Raw genomic sequence first — 22,336 nt, forward strand, 5'->3', positions numbered from 1 at the left:
TAGTATTAATTTTAAGGCTTTTTTTCAGGAGCTTTGTCTGAATTTTGTCAAGAAAGTTTTGATTTCCAGGAGAAATATTCCTTTGTTTTAAGGGCAATATTTACAAAAAAAAGATGTAATTTATGAAAAACTTGCTAAATGTGATGATAAACGACAATCTAAGGTAATCAGCATAATTATATTTTGAAATCAAAGGTGTACGTTTAAATGTCTAAAAATCCCATATTATGGGATAATAATCACAAATTCTTGCCCACAAATGACAACAAAATCCGATGAGTGATATAAAACGAAAAAACAAACAGATGTATTTTAGCGGGTGATCCTTTTTTGTTTTGTTTATAAACTATATTCAAAAGTACACAAAGTATACAAAAATGTTGTGTACATTAAAAGAGTTAATAAGTAGTACAAATAATGATCGTTTTTTAAGACTTTTTGTTCGGTGAGCTACTAATCAATTTTATATAAGTACTTCGTCATAAATAGATGTATTACAAATCCTTTGATCATTACAATTTTGGACAGACAATAATTGCCATTGGTTTCCATTTAAATTTAATCCGGAAGCTTTGGAGAAATTTTCGCGGGTGCTCTTCAAACTAGTGATGCGCAATGTGACGCTCGCCAATGCTAACACGGGGGGGTTGTGGGGGGGTGCTGGCTCTCTTAGGGGGCGTGCCCGAACTATTTTGTTCCAAACACGAATAACGTAAGGAGTACGGAGTCTCTTCTTCTTAAAAATACCTGCTGGGTATGTAACCCCGAACTGAAGTCAACCATTTTAAAAACACACAAGTGCACTTTGCATGGCTTCTTATGATGAATGCGTGGAACGGCGTTTGGAGCGTTTGTGTTGGGCAGACGATCGCATGCTTGGGTGCTTTTTTGTGTGTGCGTGCATAAACGTAACGTATAGTGTATTCCTACTGTATAGCACCGTAATGGCGTTTCTTGTTTTGTTTTATAATAACAGCTAAACACAACGCGAGGCGTCTTGCTCTGTTTTGATGGTCAACCGAGCATGTTTGCAAATGGGAGGAGGGGACGTGTCGTGTGTGTCGAGGGGAGGACGTGTTGTTGTGTGTTGTGTCTCGACATTTTTGACGATATAGAATGAGAGCAAATGACAAAAAAAAAAAAATTGCTTGTTGTTTTGAATGCGCTCTGACGTCGTGTAGCCGCCATATGACTTTAGCATTGTTCAGTCAGGGAGCCCCTTTTGTTCGGCGCTTCGACTGAACACCGTTTAACAACAAACGGCGACATGTTACACGCACAAAACGGCTACTAGATGTCTATTTTCCTCGACAGGGCGTGTATCTTTTCGGACTAATGCACATTTGTCGGGTGTTCCGTACTTATATTTGTGGAGAGCCTTATAAAAAAAAAAGAAAAAAAAAAAGGCAGAAGCCGAGGACAGGAGGAGGAATCCCGGGCTGGTGTTTAAAGCTCCGCCTATCGTGGGCGATGCTTTACCGGCGAGCGAGCGACATGATTGGCTGAGGCTTTTCCCAAAAGGGGGCGGGGTATAACCCGGAAAAGGTTGACCAAAAAGCGAGTGTCAAACGAAAAATTCCATCAAGTGTTTTGTCCAGGCACTTTCGGCACGAGATTGGTTTCTTTCGTAATATTTATTACAATTTTATATAAGATAGTGGTTTCTTGTAAAAATGTTTTTTTTTTTCATCACAAAATTACAGTTATCCTCGTACAATGTTGTTTTTTCCCCGACACTACACTACAACTTCATTGCTTTCTGACTTTTATTATTTTACCATGACAATGTTTTTCTGATGGAAATTAATAATTCTTTGGTTGACTAAACTTATGACTTATAATAAATACTTTTTTTTTAAATCATGAAAAACAACTTTTGGTAAAAACTGTCATTTTTAATTTTTGTGTGTGTGTTTTTTTTAACCTCCCTTCATAAGTCTTTTGTAGTATCATAAAATCAAATTTACATTATTCCATGTAAAGTGCCTGAGTGTCTAGAAAAGCGCTATATAAAAATGATGCATTATTATTATTATTATTAATACATGATTAGCCCATAATATGCGATTTTTAGACATTTAAACGTACACCTTTGATTTCAAAATGTTATAATTATGCAGTGATTACCTTAGATTGTCGTTTATCATCACATTTAGCAAGTTTTTCATAAATTACATATTTTTTGTAAATATTGCCATTAAAACAAAGGAATAGTTCTCCTGGAAATTAAGACTTTCTTCACAAAATTCAGACAAAACTCCTGAAAAAAAACACTTAAAAATTAATACTGTATATGCTGTCAAACAATTGACAGCAAACTATTTTGTTTTGAAGCTCCTCGCCTCAGCCGTTGTCGCGCTCTCAGTCAAGGAAGCGCTCCATCATCGATTGACAGCTCCATCAACCAATCCCAAGGAGCCACCCCGCCCCTGCGCGTCGACCTCTCTCCGAATTATCCAACGGTAACCCACCAGGGGGGCGTGGTTACCCCCAACCCGCACGCCCCCGCCCACAAGCTAACCTAACGGAGATTGTTTTCCCCTGTCGGGATAGATTTTTTTTTCTCCCCCCACTTTGCAGCTCCACATCTCTTGTTTTTGTTTTTATTTTACAATACATACCGCCGAATAAGTCGCTGTTTGACACACCTGTCTCTTCGGACTGCACCCCGGCTGGAGGCATCGCGGTTAAACCCCGCCGAACGGATTACCGTATAACCGTCGGTGAACTTAAAGAGAGGGGTGAGTTCAGGTTGGAAATTCATTCAACGAGCTAACGCGGCTAGCCTCGAAGCTCCCCGCCAGTCTGCCGAGGGGGAAAAAAAAACATGCTAAACGCACAAATGACGACTATTGTGATTCAAACTGAAAATTATCTCTCGAATGGATCGCGAGTCGATGCTTTAACAACGTTATTAGAAAGCAGCATGTGTCCCCCCCGCTCGGACGTCCCTCGGAGTCGGGGCTCCTCATGTTGTTTACATTAGCTAGCAGCTAACACAGCGAAACACTCCTCCTCACCCCCGCTACAAATCAAGTTACGGAGTAAAATAGACGCGAATAAACAACCCACCCGCAAATGAACCGGCGAGTCGGTGACTTTTTTTTTTTTTTTTCGTGTGTTTGTGTCGCGCTTACCTACGTCGACGTGGAACGCCTCGGCGGGGGTCCCTCCTGCCGCGCATGCTCCACCAAATGGCGGCCACGTATGGAACTCGAGCTCGGTGCTTGGGAGGCAAGGCCTCGCGTACGTAAAATGGGGGGTGGAGCGGGGAGCAACCGCGAGGGGCTCAATGCTTCCCGTACACCTCACAAGTAAAACTGTCATTTTTAAAATCAAATTGTTTTGGTGAATTTAACGCCATTTTGTTGACAATTCTGCCTCTTCCACGAAGCGACGGTTTGCGGTCGAGCGACACCAGGCTAAGCTAGTTTAGCTGTAGCTCACATGCTCCTCCCAAGTTGATTGTTAACGTGTCGGGGCATGCGTGTCTTGTAAATGAAGTTGTATATTTACGATTAAAACCACTTAATTAGGGGTCTTATTTTCGTGCGGAGTCGCAGTAGTATGGGGAAGTTGTGACTTGCTGAGCGACTCCCACACGTTTGTTGCTTCGGTGACGTAGCCGATCGGTAGCCGTGATTGGCTGCGGCCATTGTACGCTTTTACTCAACCTTGGTTACAAAAAGGAGACAGAAAAGTTTTTCAAATGTCGTCTTGTGGGAGGTAAAACAGTTAAACACCGCTTCCACTGCCTTTGGTCCCGTTCCATTCATTGTTTGCCACGCTCCTGGAACGTCACAAGATGGGATTTAGCTTCAAGTGGTGTCAAAAGTACTTAGAAGCAAGCTTGCGTAAAAATAGCAAAAGAACGTAGACGTACTCAATCAACCCGTTCATTTAAATGTAAAAAGCGACAAAATTATCTGGAGATAAAAATATCCTGCTACATGGAACAGCAACAACTTTTAAGTACCCCAAAACGAGATTACACTTTCCATCATGTTACATTGTGAGTTTGACAAAAGAAAGTAGTAGCTTTTTGTAGTAGCATAGTTTTATTTTAAATTCATAATGAGTTGTCAGAATCGACTGATACTCAAAATGAAGTGACTCGGGACTTGGCTACAACCCCCCCGCCAAAAAAAAACCTTATGAATGGGACATCTCTAAATATAACAATTTTATGTTGTCATAAGCAGACACCATGCAAAATTAATATTTTCCCCAGCTGTACTTAATTTCCTTTAGAGACAAGCCAACCATTCATTTTGTGAATTAATGTGAGTCGAGTGATGTGCATTTTAGCCAATATGTGCCTTGCCCAAAGTCACCCGTTACCTTAAGGAGAACACGCGTCATAGAACATTAATGCATGTTCTGTCATATTGTTTTGTCACCTAGGAAGAACACCAATTAAACTTGAAGCACAGTAGCTCAAATGAAGTTGTCATTGAAGTTTGTAAGTGCTTCTTTGCCCCAAACTACCACACCTTCTTCATCTTCTTGCCTTTTAAGGTTTTGCACGTGCGTTTCTCTGGTATGTTTTGACTCCATCGTGCAGCTACAAGTGAAGAGTTTCAAAGGAAAAGCTCAAAAGCAACTCGGCTCATCTCCGGCTGACTGTCGTCATGTGTGGAGACAACCTTTTTTGCTCATGGTTTCTCCTCATGTCCCCCCGCAGGTCTCTCAGCTGCGTCGAGTATGAGTTCATGATGAAGCGGCGACTGGAGGATCAGGAAACGGTTTTTGCGTCCCAGCAGCGGCGCCTCCCCGGCAACGCCGAGACCTTCCAGCACCGCGTCCTGGCCCCGGCACCGGTGCCGCCGGCGGTGTACGAGGCCGTGGCCGACAACATGCAGCCCACTTCAGGTGTCCAGTACTCGGTCCCGCAGGGATACCAGGTATGCAAAAACTCTGTCAAAGAAAGTGGATATTTTGTAGCTGAACCTCTGTAAAATTGTGACATAAACTAAAAGCTTTATTAAAACCCTGTGCAATGTTTTAACATTTTAACGTTGCACAGGTGTAAAAACACAATAAAGCAACCATTTTTAGGAAGTTGGAAATATTATTTGGGAATGAACGGGAATTTAGGATTTTACAAAATTAATGGTTGCTCTTAAATGGGGCTCCAAATATAGTTGGAAAAAATATATTTAATTTTAAATTTCATTCAAGCACAGTGGTGCCATGACTTCTGAGTTTTTTGAGTTACAAACTGTCACACGAGTTTTTAAAATGTACTTTTCCCTTTTGGGAGCTTAAATTTGAGTTATGGAGAGCAAGCTTCCGATACACCGATACCGCCACTTTGTGGGCAAGGAGAGCGATATATCTTATATGGATGTCTTTTTTTTTTTTTTTTTTTTTTTTTTCAGCAAGCCAAAATGAATGTAATTATGCTTTAATGTGATACATTTTCTTTAATTAAATTAATTACTATGGAGAATGTCCAATCTGGAGTATTTCCCAAATTCCCCCGCCTAACTTGAATTTCCTATAAACATTTACCACACACAGAAAAAAGTCCATTCCGAGCCAATTGAAAGGCAACCACGGAATCATTCATGCTGATCATTGCAGAAAACATGGCACCCTTTTATAATTTGCAAAAGCAGTGATTATTCATGAATTCATTTTATGAACCATTTTGGATAAAATATATTAAGCGCAAAATACAATAAGATGGTAATATGAGCTGTCATTTCATTTCATTTTATTTGAAAGGGACAATGCACATGAATGAAAACCACAAATTGTTAATATGCCAGATTCTAGCAGCAGTTGCTAATTTGCACCTGTAGTCCCCTAATCTCAATGGGGATGTTCACTTTCTACATCCACTTTTGTCGCATAGATGTGTTCAATTTACCACAAGCTGCCAAATAAGTTTGAAATCATATCTCTTATTTGATGAATGAGGCTCATCGAACCTACACGCTGTCGCAAACAACACTGTTCTACTTCTGTTGTAGAAACGACGTTCGCTTTATCACTCCAAGATATGCTCGTTTCCTATGAGGACGGGCCAAATCACACGTGTGGTTGTTTTTCCCGCAGGTTCCCACGGTGGCTCAGAACAGCGGTGGCGGCCACGTGCACGCACCCAGCCCGGCCGTCCACGGAGGGTCCCACCACCACAGCCCCGCCGCCGTCCAGTCCCACGGGCCCCCCGTGATGCCGGCGCACAGCCACGCGGCTGCGCCTCAGGCCTCGGCGCAGGGCCAGCAGCAGTTTCAGCGGCTCAAGGTATTCATTTTTTATTTTTTTATTTTTACACAGTGAAAATAATGAAGGCAAGAACGAACATTGCCCTTTCATTTCCTTCATTTTTGTCTCCCATAGGTGGAGGATGCGTTGTCGTACTTGGACCAAGTCAAGTTGCAATTTGGCAACCAGCCTCAGGTTTACAACGACTTCCTGGACATCATGAAAGAGTTCAAGTCTCAAAGGTGAGCACGCGTTTCACAGCAGTTTGGCAAACATTCTCTACGTCACCTTTATGATGATAATATCCCGAAAATGGACCTCGTCTGTGCTTGCGCCGGCAGCATCGACACCCCCGGCGTCATCAGCCGGGTGTCGCAGCTCTTCAAAGGACACCCCGACCTCATCATGGGCTTCAACACCTTCCTGCCGCCCGGCTACAAGATCGAGGTGCAGACCAACGACCTGGTCAACGTGACGACGCCCGGCCAGATCCACCACATCACCCCGCACGGCATTTCGGTGCAGAACATCCCCATCACGGGTGCGCCCGGCACGCAGCACTCTGCCCAGGCGCCACCCGCCGCCGCCGCCGCCGCCACCACCAGCGCGCCGGCCCTCCTCACGCAGCCCGTCCCAGCCAAGATGAGCAAAGTGAGTTGTTATTAAGGGATGAAACAATTCATTGGATAACTCAAATAATTTGATGACACGAGGTTTCTGCGGGCCGTTAAAAAACATGAAAAGGCATTAAATGGATTTTGCGGAAAGGCAGACTCATCTGCCAAGGTCATACTGTTGTAGATTCGTGTACAAGAAGTAAAAGGCTCATAAATAAAGCAAAAACACGTTAAACTCGCTAAACAATTATTTTCCACAACAACCCTCAACATGTGATGTCATTTTCAGTCGACGCCAAGTGGCAAAAAGACATTTTGACGGTGTTAATTGTACATAGAAAAGTAATGATGTTATCAGATTCGCGATAGACAAAATATTATGTTTTGCTGCTGAAAATTGCAAAATTAGTCAAGTATCCCTTTAATAATAACATAACAAACATTATTAAAGGTTATTTTAGTACCCAAGAATGACCCTCACACTTTTAAAAAGTTTGGTGAGCCCTGGTTTAGTTAACGTATCATCAGTTATTAATTGAAAAACTCCAATTGGCTGTTTGTGCTTTTTATGAAGCATCCTAGTATATCACAAGATGGCGCAAAAGCACAGTTTAATAGGAATGTAGTTACTTTTTTAAAGTAGTCTTACTTTTTGTCCTTTCTAATAAAAAAAGTAGTTTTGCGTTACTTTCTATTGCATTATTTGGCAAAATTAAGCTCTTCTGATCACTACTTAACTCTCAACTCAACTTTATTTAAAAAGCACTTTGAAACAAGCATTGCTTTATAACAAAGTGCATGGAACAGAAATCGGTCATGTGAAGAATTAGATAAGCAAAACAAGAGCGAAACATTGTAAGTAAGTATACAAGTAAATACAATTTACATCAGTAGATTAATAATAAGTATGTGAGTCGATAGATAGATAGATAGAGAGAGAGACAAAACAAAAAACAAATAAGAAAAATAAAAAAAATAAAAAATAAAAGAAAGATGCCAAAACATGTCCATTCTAGTTGATTTGGTCTTGTTTCAAAATCATTTAACCAATAGGAATAATCTGTGACAAGGCCCTAATTGTTGTCAACGCAAACCTTTTCTTAAATGTTCAGGCAGCGTTGAACGTAGCCTTTTTTGGCGTCTAGAAATCCTTCGCCCTCGAGGATGTGTGACCAACATGGGGAGGGAGGGTGGATGAAAGCCACCTCGCACAAAGACCAAACGTCGCTTGGCCGTTGACATTCTGTTCTTTTATTTATTTATTTATTGTTTTGTTTTTTTATGAATTACTGTCACTTACTGTCCTCGATATTTGTGTGTCTGTATAACTTCGCACGTGCATCCGAGGCGCCGAAAAGATGCGATGCGCTGGAAAACATTCCTAATTGTGCCTCGTGGCAGCCTCCCCAGGCGCCGACGCCGGGCAGCCAGAGCAACCCGTCCATCCCGGCGTACGGCGCGCCGCGCTCGCCGCCCGTGCCGCTGCACCCGCCGCTCGGCGGGGTGCCCGCCGCCGGCCTGCCGGCGCAGAACAACCAGCCGGTGGAGTTCAACCACGCCATCAACTACGTCAACAAGATCAAGAACCGCTTCCAGGGTCAGCCCAACATCTACAAAGCCTTCTTGGAGATCCTGCACACGTACCAGGTCAGCAAAAGGGGGGGAACTCACCGTAAGGGTAACGTGGAAATTCCGTTTTGCTGAAACACACGTTGTGCCTTAATACGTGATGCAGAAGGAGCAACGGAACGCAAAGGAGGCCGGAGGGAACTACACCCCGGCCCTGACGGAGCAAGAGGTCTACGCGCAGGTTGCCCGGCTCTTCAAGAACCAAGAGGACCTGCTCTCCGAGTTTGGACAGTTCCTTCCAGACGCCAACAGTTCAGTGGTGAGCGACACTTGAATTTGTTCTGTGCCAATTGCAACTCACTTTTCACAGTCTCACTATATCACAGATGTTTAATTCATACATATTTCATTTTATATGGCTGATTTTTCACCATTGTGTGGTGATCATTTTTCTACACAGTAATGTTACTGGCTGCAGGCTCTTTTAACAATTGACAACTCCAAACATCCTGGCATTTCTGGTACAAGCGTTTATTTAAAAAAAAAAAAAAAAAATCAAAATAAGAACAAATATTAACCAAAGGTGTGTTTCAGTAATAGGTGTAAATTTGTGGAATAATTTTGGAATTAACCTAAAATGGTGTGAATCACTGGTTTATTTCAAAAGGATGTATAAAACACAAAGTACAACAACAATATTTAAATTAAATCAGATGTAAGTCAGGACAAATGTAGAAAATATTAAATTTGTGCTGATTTATATATCTGTAAAAATGTTAGCTTATCAACTAAATGCACAGTGCTGTTGGCATATCTATGCACATATAAGTGCAGCTGTTTATGTGGAAGGTTGTTTTTTTTTTTTTTAGTGTAGGACTCGATAAGTTATTTTTTTACTTCTTCCTACTACTCCCTCTTGAACATGTAAGCTGTGCTTAATGATGACCATGTATGTAAAAAATAATTTTCTTCTAAATCTGTTTAATTTTTAATTGCAGTATATCTGTTGCTGGTTTATATGTTCAATAAACAAAAAAAGACAAAAGAATAGTCATTAAGCGCCAGCCAGGAGGGAAGGGTGCATAACATTCGACATTCTGAAAATCCAATCTTGAGTTGACTCAAGGTGATCTTTTCGGATCGCTTTATAGAAATGTAATCATATTAAAAAAAATGTTATAAATGTGTTAATGTTGTCAACATAGGCTGTTGCGATCAGTTGTATAAACAGCGTAATTGTACGACTAAAGTGAAATTGGATCATTTACTGTGGCACAGCTGTTGAACTTGCAGCACAGTGGTCGGAAATCACAGAGCGACGCTAACGTAAAAAAAAAAAAATCCCAATCAAAGCCTTTCATTCATAAAAAGCTGGTCAATAGAATGGGAACAAAAGCAGGAAGGAGAAACCGAGTGATTGTGCAAAACGAGCGACACTTATTTGTTCTCAGTGATCCACTGACGATAGTGAACCTCCATTTATTACGCGGATACGTTCAACTCGAATCAGTCCACTCGCTCGCTAGCTTTTAAACGTTTCCATTCCGCTCAGATGTTGAGCAAGACGACAGCCGAGAAGGCCGAGTCGGTACGGAACGATCACGGCGGCACCGCCAAGAAGCTGCAGCTCAACAACAAGCAGAGGCCCAATCAGAACGGCTGCCAGATCCGCCGGCATCCGACTCCGGGAGCCACGCCCCCCATCAAGGTATGCAACACCTCCGCTTATTCTGCTCGGGGTCACCCGTGGGACGGTTTTGTCATTCAAGTGTGCCTCTTTTTGATTGTTGCTGAAACAGAAGAAGCCCAAGTTGCTGAATTTGAAAGATTCGTCGTCCATGGCCGAGGCAAGCAAGCACGGAGTCGGAACCGAGTCGCTGTTCTTTGAGAAGGTACCTTTCCATTTTCTTCCACCTTTTTTTTTTTTATACATTAATTGATATTTTTAAAATGCAAAAAAATAACATGCAAATGTGTTTCTCCCGGAAGGTGCGCAAAGCCTTGCGGAGTGCGGAGGCCTACGACAACTTCCTTCGATGTCTGGTCATCTTCAACCAGGAGGTGATCTCCCGGACTGAGCTGGTTCAGCTGGTGCTGCCCTTCTTAGGGTGAGTGCTCGACATTTTTTTTTTGATTCGTAGCGGTCACTTGACCGTTTTTTGTTTTTGTTTTTTGTTTTTGTTTTTTTTTTGTCTCTCACTTCAACCCTCCCGCCGTTCGCTCCAGGAAATTCCCGGAGCTGTTCACCTGGTTCAAAAACTTCCTGGGTTACCGTGAAATGTCCCACATCGAGGCGTACCCCAAGGAGCGGGCCACCGAGGGCATCGCCATGGAGATTGACTACGCGTCATGCAAAAGGCTCGGCTCCAGTTACAGGGCACTGCCCAAAAGCTACCAGCAGCCCAAATGCACTGGGAGAACGCCACTTTGTAAAGAGGTGAGCTGACAGCGGCAGTGGCACAGGTCAACAGCATTTTAGCTGTCGACTCCAGTCCATTAATAAGACTTTTAGTACAGGCGTGAACCTCTTAACCCCGTTACATGTTTTGGCTTCAGGTGCTAAATGACACCTGGGTGTCCTTGCCTTCCTGGTCCGAAGACTCCACCTTCGTCAGCTCCAAGAAGACGCAGTACGAGGAGCACATCTATAGGTGTGAAGACGAGCGCTTTGAGGTGAGTTATTACTTGTGAGGTGGGATCACGTAGCGCGTGAGGTCTAAACGCGACTAGAGCTGTCAAAAAGTAATCGATTATCAAAGTAATCGACAAATATTTTCAAAATGGAGTAATCGTTTGCAGCCATTTTTTAATTTAAAATGGTCCAACTCCTCTGATTTCAGCATATCAACAATAATTGTTCACTGATTTCTGTAGTGGAAGAAGGAAGACTGATTATCTTCTGTGTTTCATCAAAATAAGACATTTTCAAACATCTGTTTTTACTTTGGGAAACAATGACCAAACCGGTAACACAGTACAACATCAATCAACTTTTACTTTTTTTTTTTTCTTTTTTTTTTCTTTTCTTTTTTTTTTTTTTAAACTTTTTTACCGCCAAAAACGTTTAATAACGTTTAGTAAAGTCTCAATTATGCTGCCATAAACGTTAAATGACGTCAACTACGTTTTTTTTTTTTTTTTTTTTTTTTAAATATATATCTCAATGTCCAGCACGTCTAAGTGCAGCGCTGTCGGGTCATTGAATTGTGAAACCAAAAACACCCACCAAGTAGGGCCAGCAGATGGCAGCATTGTATCTCTTTTCAATGGGCTGCCGGCGTATGGAATTACAATGAAACATGACGGATTCTGATGAAATTAGATGAAGTAGAACGTTTTCAAGGATGACGTGAATGATGAAAGCCTTTGTCACATTAAACCTAATTCACAGAGCGCCACTAAACAAGTGTCACTATTGTGGGGAAACTGTATCTTCTCACAAAAGGCTTGTTTTCACCTTATCTTTTTAATTTTCACTCAATGTCACTCAAATGACCAATTCTCAAATGGCGATTACTAAAGAAGGGAATAAGGTAGAAACATGTTTTTTTTTTTTATAATGAAAGAATGGAATGCAATCTTTCATGGTGTACCCACATTGTATATGTAGTAAAAGAACACAATATTCTGTTTGCCTTGAAAGATGAGTTAAAATGCTTGTAATCGGCTGGTACTGTTGTTTTTTTTTTTTTTTTTTTTAATAATGTGAGACAGTCAAAAGAATTAATCACTTTATGAATACAAAGTACAAAATAAACACCAACAACTGGTTAATAAACAGTACTAATCAGGGTAGAATGTTTTTGTAATACACTTTAATGCAAAATTAAAATGAATCAAATTAGTCAAGTAATAATAATCGATAGATTAATGGTTTCTGAAAACATTTGATAGTGACAGCACTTAAACTCGACCCTGATGTGCACAACTTTTGAACAAAATGTTTGTTTTCCTCCTTACAGTTGGACGTGGTGCTGGAAACCAACCTGGCGACCATCCGAGTCCTGGAGTCGGTGCAGCGGAAGATATCGCGGATGTCGGCGGAGGAGCAGGCCAAATTCCGCTTGGACAACACGCTGGGCGGTTCGTCTGAGGTGGTGCACCGGAAAGCCATCCAGAGGATATACAGCGACAAAGCACCGGACATTATTGACGGCCTGAAGAAGAACCCGGCCATTTCCGTCCCCATCGTTTTAAAGAGGTGCGCGCCGGACCAGAATGACGACGGAGCGCGTTGTGTTTTTAATAAAGCAGAATTTTTCATCCGGTAACGTGTCCTCCCCAACATCACTACTCAGGCTAAAGACCAAGGAGGAGGAGTGGCGGGAAGCCCAGCGAGGTTTCAATAAGATCTGGCGGGAGCAGAACGAGAAGTATTACCTCAAGTCTCTGGACCATCAGGGCATCAACTTCAAGCAGAACGACACCAAAGTGCTGCGCTCCAAGTCCCTGCTCAACGAAATCGAAAGCATCTACGATGAAGTGAGTGAGCCTTTTTCTGCTTCATCACTGGTTGAATGACAAGCGTTTGGAACAGTCTCATTTCGCTCTCATCAACTTTTGGTCCGAATAAATAACATGGCAAAGAATAAATGAAGAAGCACTACTACAGTGAAATCCTGGAAAGCCCGCAGTAGTGACGAAAATCCACAAATAGCACTTAAAACAGAAAGGATCATAAAGCATCAACACCATGCTTTTAGCATGTACACAATCATGAACTCGTGTTACATAAATGGCCGTATTTTGTAAATTATTCACCTTAAACAAATCAAATAACCATCAATAGCATTAGCTAGCATACTAGCCTAAAGAGCATGCTAGCATTAAGCGCTAACTGATGCATTTAAAGCCAATTTAACATTGTGACAAATATGATGACATTCAATTCAAAATTTTTATTTCATTCTTTAATAAATAAATGAAAGGGGACAGAAGGAAGTGAAACTTATATCTGACCCTGATCACAAATAAATAAATAAATACATAAATAAATAAATAATCAAAACAAAATAAATGACAGTAAGCAGTAAAGATGCTTTCATGGTAATAAATAAAAAAAAATTATTCAACAGCATGACCCTGTGCTATATATATTTTTCCAGTAATTGAGCTTTTTTAAAAAAAAAAAAAAAAAAAAAAGGACTGAGATGACTTGGCTTTATAATCCAGATTGTTCCACAAACTGACACCTTCAGTTGAAATGCATCATTCTTTTTGTTTTTTTCTGTATTTAGGTTTGGGAAAAAATATCTGTTCCTCTTAATTTGCGCTCACTTTCCTCCTTTTTTTAAAAAATAAATAAATTGATTTGCATGTTAATTGGTAAAGTTTCATGATGGGCAATATACCGGTATATTATTTTAAGGCGGCTAAACTCCATCAATTCATTGAATTTTAAAGTTTTTACTTGTATAAATATTGGATTAGTGTGGTCTCTGTATTATTGCAATTGGTCAGTCGAGTCCAAATCTCCACTACAGGCCAAATTTATTCAGTCTACCGCTTACACAGTTGTGCTCATAAGTTTACATACCCTACGGATATGTAAACTCATGAGCACAATTGTACCTTGCACTCCTATCGTGGTGTATATTTCAGACTCAAGTTGAAGTTTTTTGCCCTGCAGCGCCAGGAGCAGGCGTCCGAGGAGATCGGCAGCCCGCCCGCAGGCCCCCACCTGACCCGGGTGTACGAGGACCGACAGATCCTGGAGGACGCCGCCGCCCTCATCATCCACCACGTCAAGCGCCAGACCGGCATTCAGAAGGAAGACAAGTACAAGATCAAACAGATCATGTACCACTTCGTGCCCGACTTGCTCTTTGCCCAACGCGGCGAGCTCTCCGACGTGGAGGAGGAAGAGGAGGAGGAGGAGGACGAGGAGATGGATGTGGAGGAGGGCGTCCCCTCCAAGAAGCACAACGGCATCCCCGGGGGAGGCGGCGGGGGCGGCGCCGCTAGCCCGTCGAAGTCCAAGCTGCTGTTCAGCAACACGGCGGCCCAGAAGCTGCGCGGCTGCGACGACGCCTACAACCTCTTCTACGTCAACAACAACTGGTACATCTTCCTGCGGTTGCACCACACGCTGTGCTCGCGACTCCTGCGCCTCTACTGGCAAGCCGAAAGGCAGATCGAGGAGGACATGCGCGAGCGGGAATGGGAGCGGGAGGTCCTCGGACTCAAGAAGGAGAAGAACGACAACCCGGCCATCCAGCTGAGACTCAAGGAGCCCAGTGAGTATCGACTCGGTCTGGGGTATTGCCAACAACCTCATGATACGATACGTATCGCGATACATATGTATCCCGATACATGGTCTTCAAGGTGATACCAGGTTTTTTTTTGATAGTTTGCGAGTTTTCACTTTAGTTAGTTTTTATTTCGTTTTTTTAAATTTAGTTAGTTTCAGTATTAGTGTTTTTTTTTTTTTAAAGTGTGTATGACTCATGCGCAATATTTAAAAACACCATGGGAGTGACGTCATCTGAAGGTGCGGTTCTATTGGCTGCTGTGAGATGATGTCACTTCTGTAAGACACACTTTCATACGTCCTTATTCCGGTTAATATAGAAATGAATCTACTTAAAATCACATTAAAATCATCCCCAAAGGCTCCTGCATTAATTACCAAAGACTAAAACGGACAATTTTGCTATAATTATAGTTAGGTTTAGTTAGTTTTGTAAACATAAAATGTAGTTTGTTTTCGTTTTTATTTTATTTTGTTAACAAAATAGTTTTTAGCTAAAATAACCTTGGGCGATGCATATCCCAATATTTTACATTAATTTACTTGCATTTTTATGGTAACAGTCAAACGATATTTTTAATATGCTGGATGGCAAAAAAAAATTTGTTAGCAGCTCTTCTGGCACGTTTAGAAACATGTACCATGTTTACCAGTTTATAAGTAAATAAATGTTCATATTCTTCCTCCGTTTTAATTTTTCTTAGCAAGACACAGTATCCAATCACTGGTGGGCTATTTTTAAAACAGACTTCACCATACACTTTTAAAAAAATAAATAAAATAAGTAGGCTACAATGCAAACTAAACACCTAAGGCACTCATGTCCCTTTCATCTGCTCCCCCGCTCCTCCTATGCGACAAGTGGACTAATTGAAGGCAATTAACTTCAAAGACGCTGCTTGTTAAGTACAATGCAAGCTGCCAAAGCACCCGCCAGTGTCTCTTCTGCTTACCTGCACCTGCCTATTGCATGAACGAAAATTCAGAGGCAGCTGTTCCTGCGCAAGCGACCTTGCTTTAACTTTGCTTTAAAATTAATGAGCAATATCAATTCTGATACATGTATTGTAATGAGGCCCGCAACAATGTCGTATCGATTATTATTTTTTCTTTTTTTAGCACACCCCTAGTATCAAAGTGTTGTGGTAACAAGAGTTCATAGGTGCACGAGAAGGAGAAGCAGCAATAAAACAGACCAAAATTGTGTTGAAATGCTGAAATTTGGTGTCATTAATCTCCCACTAGTGGACATCGACGTGGAGGTTTACTACTCGGCCTTCTTGGAGATGGTTCGCAACCTGCTTGACGGCAACATGGAGGCGTCGCAGTACGAGGACTCGCTGAGGGAAATGTTCACCATTCACGCGTACATCGCCTTCACCATGGACAAGCTCATACAGAGCATCGTCCGGCAGGTGAGCCTCCCTCTCGTCCCGCGCGGTGCAGCACTCGCTTTTCTCGCCCCAAATTCAACACCGTACGTTCGCACGCATCCCCCTCCGTAGCTCCAGCACATCGTGAGCGACGAGATCTGCGTCCAGGTGACGGACCTCTACTTGGCCGAGAGCGCTAACGGCGCCTGCGGGGGCTCCATGTCCACGCTGTCTGCACGGAGCGCCCCGGAGGCCGCCTACCAGCGTAAAGCAGAGCAGCTCATGTCGGATGAGAATTGCTTCAAGGTGAGACAAGACAAAAGTCAATTCAGACTAAATGGCGGCCACAAGTTTTGTTTTTGTGCTCGGTGGAGGGACAAATTCACAAAATGTGTTACATCTGTGTCACCTTTGCATGTGTTTCCTCTTAGGTGATGTTTATCAGGAACAGAGGCCTGGTGCAGCTGACGCTGGAGCTGCTCGACACCGAGGAGGAGAATTCTGACGAGCCCATGGAGGCAGAGGTGAGAAAGATGGCGGCCGGCAGAAGCTTCTTGACTGTATTGAGTTATTGTAAAAAAAAAAAAAAAAAATGTCACATTCTGTGTCTGCAGCGGTGGTTCGATTACGTCGGCCGTTACTTGAACCCGGACACCACCACACCCGAGTTGAGGGAGCACCTGGCCCAGAAGCCCGTCTTTCTTCCCAGGTGAGGCACCCGCGGCTCCTTCATTTCAAATTTCATGGCCTGAGCACCAGGCACTGCCTTTACCTCTTCAAGTTGCCATTTATTGTTGTTGTTATTATTATTATTATTATTATTATTATTATTATTATTATTATTATGATTATTATTATTATTATTATTATTATTATTATTAGCGTTATTATTATTATTATTATTATTGGCGTTATTATTATTATGAATTAAGAACTTTTTTGTGGGCCAAGTTGTGCTTACTCCAAATAAGACTTTTGCGAAAATGTGCTTTTATTTTGGACAATATTATCCACATTTTTGATGAATTATTATTATTATTTTTTTGTATGTTATGGACCAAGAACAAGTTCATTTAAAAAAAACAAAGAAACAAAAACAAAAAACTAGTCAATTTAATCTATTTAGAATGCTATCATTTGCAGCTGGAGTATGAATAACCTGAATAATAATAATCCAAATAAGACTTTTGCAAACAGGTGCTTTTATTTTGAAAAACATTATCAACATTTTGGATATATTTTTTCTTTATGTTATGGACCAAACTAGAAAGGGTAACTGAATCTGAGCCAGTTCATTAAAGAAAAAAAGAAATAAAGAAAGACACAGCAGTCATTTAGGTTTAATCTGTTATGAATGCAATCATTTGCAGCTGGAGTATGAATAACCTGTAATTTATATAATTGTAATACCCGTAATTGACATAATTCTAATTGTAGTTGAACCTCAAGCCCAAAAGTGGAGCCTTTTGCATTAATCAGTACTTGAGGAGCAGCTCTTAGTTTCATAAATGTTGGCGAGTTATTTGGTTTTGTTTATTCAGTAAACATGACCAAATAATAACAATAATAAGAGAATATTTTACCATACGTTTTCATGCAAAATCATTTTCTTATTCACTTAATCGCTGGACTTATCCATACAATAACCATTTCAAAAATATTGGCAAGTGACAGCCCAAGTAGAGATCATGTTCACAACTCGTGTTGTCGGCAGGAATCTGCGGCGGATCCGCAAGTACCAGAAGTGTCGCGAGCAGGCGGAGAAGGAGGCCGGCGAGGGAGGCAAGAAGCCACTGGACATGGAGAAGATGGAGTGCATGTTCAAGCTCAACTCCTACAAAATGGTGTACGTCTTCAAGTCGGAGGACTACATGTACCGACGTACCGCGCTGATGCGAGCGCACCAGGTAGGGTCTCAGATTGACGCCTTCTCGCTTGCGTGAGTGAGTGAGATGTATGCGACTGACAAAGCTCAAGGATGATAGTGGTGTGTATCCTTCAAATTTTAATATTAAGAAGTAGATTTTATTTGTAATGCACTTTCAAATAACTGCGACAGAGAGTTTAAAAACGAGTGTTTTTTTTTTTTTTTTAAAGAATACTACCACTCTTTAGGGATGGAACGATATCCAAACATCACAAAACGATATTATCACGATATGAAGGTCATGATATGATACAAAGAAAGGTCACAATATTGAAAAACAAAAAAAAAAAAATGGAATCAGACTATAAAAAAATATATAATATTGTGCTTTTGTATATTACAGCAATGCATATAAAAACCTACAATCTCTAATCACACTTAATATCGAGGCACTTACTTGCTAAGCCCACATTGAGTTCCTCCACAAATTGACTCGGTTCACAAGCATGTTACGTTCCCATTCATCTGACCATTAGCGATTTGAAACATAGAACTAGCCACCAGAGGGTGCTAGAACTGCACAAATGGAGATCAACCTGATTTTTATTTTTTTTATTTTTTTATAACAGATGTGCTGCTTTGACGATATATTGTGGCAGTTTTAATATTGCAATATCACGATATTGCTGGTATTGTTACATCCCTACTACTCTTACTTAAACGATATTCATATTGTGACTTTTCTTTTGTTTTTTTGTTTTTTTTAGAAAAACACTGAAATGAGTATTAGAATTAACGTCTTTTTGTATGTCTTGCAACTGCAACAACATTAAAGTATAATAAATAAATTATTTTCAGAAAATATGTGTAAGTTATTAAGAAATCACTCTTATAATTTTAAACATGAACAATTATTTAGTGCTAAAGAAAAGGGTGTTGATGCAGTCGGACTGCGAAAAGCAGTTCTGAGGCGATAATCACGACTGACTGACGTTAACCGCTTCTTTCCTCCCTCCGTCCACAGTCCCACGAGCGCGTGAGCACGCGCCTCCACAAGCGCTTCCAGGCGTGGCTGGCGGCGTGGGCCGAGGAGCACGTCGGCGCCGACATGGCCGCCGACACCGACAAGTGGCTGATGGGCGAGGGCCGCGACGGACTTTTGCCCTGCAGCACCGCGCGCCAGCCCGAGGTCCTCCACTTCCGCGACGTCAACAAATACCGCGTCAAATACAACCCGTAGCGAGCCCGGCTCCAGGTCAGGAAGCAGTTTTGTTTTTAAGGCGGCGGGGGGGGGGGGGGCGTGTGCGTTGTCGCTCCAGTGGCGGCGGGGTTACCGTTATTGTTTTTACCAGCGTTTTTAGCTGGGAACACATTTCCGCCCCCCTTCAACAAGGGTGCCAAAACTCGGGAATGGTCTCGTCCCGCTCACCAGCACTCAACCAAGAGAACGTCGCTTTTTCTACAGTAAACCGCCGCTTTACCATTCCACCGTCCACATGATCCCAACACAGAGGGGGGGGGTATTATTTCTGTAAGCCAGCCCAGACACGCTGGACAAGTGCACTTATTCTGAAAAATTTCAAAAGGAAAAAAAAAAAAAAAAAGAAACAGATTCCCAGCTTTTTTAGATGGAGACGAACGCCCAATCACAACTCACTTCCTGTTCCGGGATGAACCTCCCAAACGTTGTTGTCGGGCGACAAAACAAAGCACGTCGCTTCACAACACTGTTTGAACTCAAGAGTGCACCATTGTAAAGCTATGTGTTGTACATATATACATATATAATATATATTATATATAGTTCTATTAACATACATCATCCTCGCCGCCCTGGAAGACAACTCTTTTTTTTTTTTTTTTTAAATTAAAAAAAAAAAAGAAGAAAAAAAAGCCTACCGCCAATGCTGACACACCTTGTAAATACACTGTAAATAGTTTCAGACTTTTTAAGACCGACGCGTGTTGTTGTGTTAGTAGAACTTTCCGAGCTAACTGTTAGAATGTAAAGAAGAAGAAAAAACAAAACAAGCAATGAAAGAGAGGCAAGAAAGACAACATTTAGTACAGTTTTTACCAAAGGGACTTGTTGATACAAACGTGCTGTTTTTGACCTACCTTGCACCCAGAAACCCCCACAAAGACCTCCTCTCTCTCTCTTTGTGTGTTCTTTTAGGTCTTTTCTTCTTTTTAATTTTGCCTATGTAGTTTAAAAAAACACACACACACACACACACATGGAAAAGTAAAAATGTATCCAGGTATTTTTTTCTGGTTTTATAAATAACAAATATATTTTCTTCTCACTTCTCCTGAAAGAAAAAAAAAAAAAAAAAAAAAAACGAACGAAAAGCACTGCGACCATCCAACTTTTAGCCCCTCTCCACCCTGGATAGATTTCTGCTGCCCCCAGCCCCTTACCACCTTCCTCCCGGTTGTATTTTTGATATTTGGAAAATTCACGCAAGCATGTCTTTCGTCCGTTTATTTAGACATTATTTAAAGTAATAATAAAAAAAACACATTTGTAGCCTACAATTATTAAATGTCTGTGGATTTTTATTCCTGTCTGTCATATTTTTTTGTCCTTTCATATTATGAATCTCTCAAGTGTGTTTTTCTTTCACTTATTTATGTCTATGAGACCAAAAAAAAAAAAAAAGGATGCTGATGACCTTTGAACCAGAAATGATCAAAGGGGTGTAAAAATGCAAAATGCAAAATAATACAATTAAGAGCCGTATGTAATTCCAACAGATTTACATTGGTCTTGACTTACAAATGACATTACAAACTTTACCATAACTCAAAACATTCATATCTCAAGTGGTCTGTCCCCATTGAACTGAATGTAAACATACGGTTGTAGTTAAATAGAATGCAAGGAATATATATTGCACAATGATTGTGCTACAAATTCTGGTGTGTGTGTGTGTGTGTGTGCCTTGGCCACCAGAGGGCAGTATAATCTGGCCATACAGTCTCGAATTTTTGCTTGCTGCTTGTAACTTGAAAAAACGACTGTATTTTCAAGTAGAACGTTAGCTCCTATTATTGAACAATCAATTTTTTTCACTGAAGAACAAAACTCATCCTCCCGACCGTAACCTTTTCAAAAATGCTCCTAAATTCCAACAACGTTCCGTTCAAAAATATTACATGAAAAGATGTCAAGAGGCTAGAAATCATTTGAGAGCACGTGAAATCTGGCAGTTGTGGTCAGGAACCTTTCATTTTCAAATTTCCTGGCTTCTTCCTGTATACTCCCATAAATTCATGTACTAATTCCGAATGAAAGTTTCCATCTTAAAAAAAAAAAAAAAAAAAAAAAAAGTCCCTGAACGATATCCTCAATGGGTGAGTAATTTCATTTTATCCATCCATTCAATTCTATCACACTTGAAACCTAACATGCTTGTTTTTGGAATGTGGGAGGAAGCTGGAGTACCAGGAGGAACAAGTCCACTCAAGAGGGCCGTAGTTGACGTATGAACACAGAAATTCTGGAGTCTCGACTGTGACGCAATCCTGGTAACCACTCTACTACCATCAAAGTTCTTTTTTTTTTTTTTTTACTTTGTTTGAGTTATGTTTTGTTCTTATACTACTTCCCTTTACAAACTGCAACATTATCCATTAAAAAAAAAACAAAAACAAAAAAAAAACAGTTGTTACTGTACTGTGCCTATATTATGCATACATAAATGTGTGCAATAACACAAACCGTATTCAGGCAATAAACTAAGACTACATGGTTTATGAGTAACTTCACTCGGAGAGACAAACTACAAATAATAAAAAAAAAAAATAAAATCACTTGATTTTTCATAAGGTGCATTCAAGGACTGTCAACAAAACGGGACCAAAAAAAAAAAAAAATGCTTTCAATGAGATTCCACCAGATGGCGCCAGAGTAATAAATGTAAATGTTTTGCCACAGCACAAAAACAGCAAATGCATGAGCAAAGGTTCCCACACAAGTCAGAAATTATGCAAATTTGCTCATGTCATACTGCAAATACTATATGTACTCTGATAAAGTAGACGTCATCATAGTTTGATGGTATTTTTTTAGAGGTAGATATACTGTCTTATAACCAGCAGAAGGTGCAACATTAGCAGTACTTAACTGTACTATAGTTCTTTTACCGTTACTTCGTTACAGAGTGTAAATCAGTATCCGTCTGTCTATGTTGATGCAAAGCTCTGACCTCCGCAGGTGTTGGCTAAATACATCTCCAAAGGAAATTCTTCTGGGACGTTGGAGCCACAAAGCATGCTGGGTAATTCAATGTGACAGCCACACACACACACACGCACAACTCGGCAGAATGTGACCTTTGTCTTCTTGCGTGCGCTCGCTGTCGTTAGAATATGAGCAATGTCAGAGAGGTTTTGACTGGAGAATATGGCTTGGGAGTTTTGAGATGAAAGGTGTCCAATA

At 41.1% G+C, this 22,336-nt stretch overlaps 1 protein-coding gene across 3 annotated transcripts; it reads left to right on the forward strand.

The window, feature by feature from the left end:
* The first annotated feature begins 663 nt into the window (after positions 1-663).
* Positions 664-20,430, forward strand: sin3aa (SIN3 transcription regulator family member Aa). Of its 3 annotated transcripts, none has more exons than XM_077517532.1 (21): positions 664-754; positions 4,685-4,904; positions 6,064-6,252; positions 6,349-6,455; positions 6,555-6,864; positions 8,232-8,477; positions 8,566-8,718; positions 9,952-10,107; positions 10,199-10,291; positions 10,389-10,507; positions 10,626-10,836; positions 10,956-11,072; positions 12,362-12,600; positions 12,698-12,881; positions 14,029-14,635; positions 15,898-16,067; positions 16,158-16,331; positions 16,457-16,549; positions 16,640-16,734; positions 17,740-17,932; positions 18,917-20,430. In XM_077517532.1, the coding sequence occupies exons 2-21, from the start codon at positions 4,713-4,715 to the stop codon at positions 19,130-19,132; spliced, it is 3,864 nt and encodes a 1,287-aa protein (XP_077373658.1). In that variant the 5' UTR covers positions 664-754; positions 4,685-4,712; the 3' UTR covers positions 19,133-20,430. The 3 variants fall into 3 exon arrangements, with proteins under 3 accessions (XP_077373658.1, XP_077373659.1, XP_077373657.1); XM_077517533.1 differs by lacking the exon at positions 664-754 and adding an exon at positions 2,506-2,741 and having other exon boundaries at positions 8,241-8,477; XM_077517531.1 differs by lacking the exon at positions 664-754 and adding an exon at positions 2,507-2,741.
* The last annotated feature ends 1,906 nt before the right edge of the window (positions 20,431-22,336 follow it).

Source organism: Festucalex cinctus, chromosome 3 (assembly GCF_051991245.1).
Source record: "Festucalex cinctus isolate MCC-2025b chromosome 3, RoL_Fcin_1.0, whole genome shotgun sequence".
Taxonomy (NCBI): Eukaryota; Metazoa; Chordata; class Actinopteri; order Syngnathiformes; family Syngnathidae; genus Festucalex; species Festucalex cinctus.

Bases quoted from the DNA above. Each gene is read 5' to 3' on its own strand.
- sin3aa (XM_077517532.1), top strand. From the start codon at position 4,713: ATGATGAAGCGGCGACTGGAGGATCAGGAAACGGTTTTTGCGTCCCAG. The intron at 10,108-10,198 runs GTATGCAACACC...TTGCTGAAACAG, and splicing joins GAGCCACGCCCCCCATCAAG to AAGAAGCCCAAGTTGCTGAA. The intron at 10,292-10,388 runs GTACCTTTCCAT...TTCTCCCGGAAG, and splicing joins AGTCGCTGTTCTTTGAGAAG to GTGCGCAAAGCCTTGCGGAG.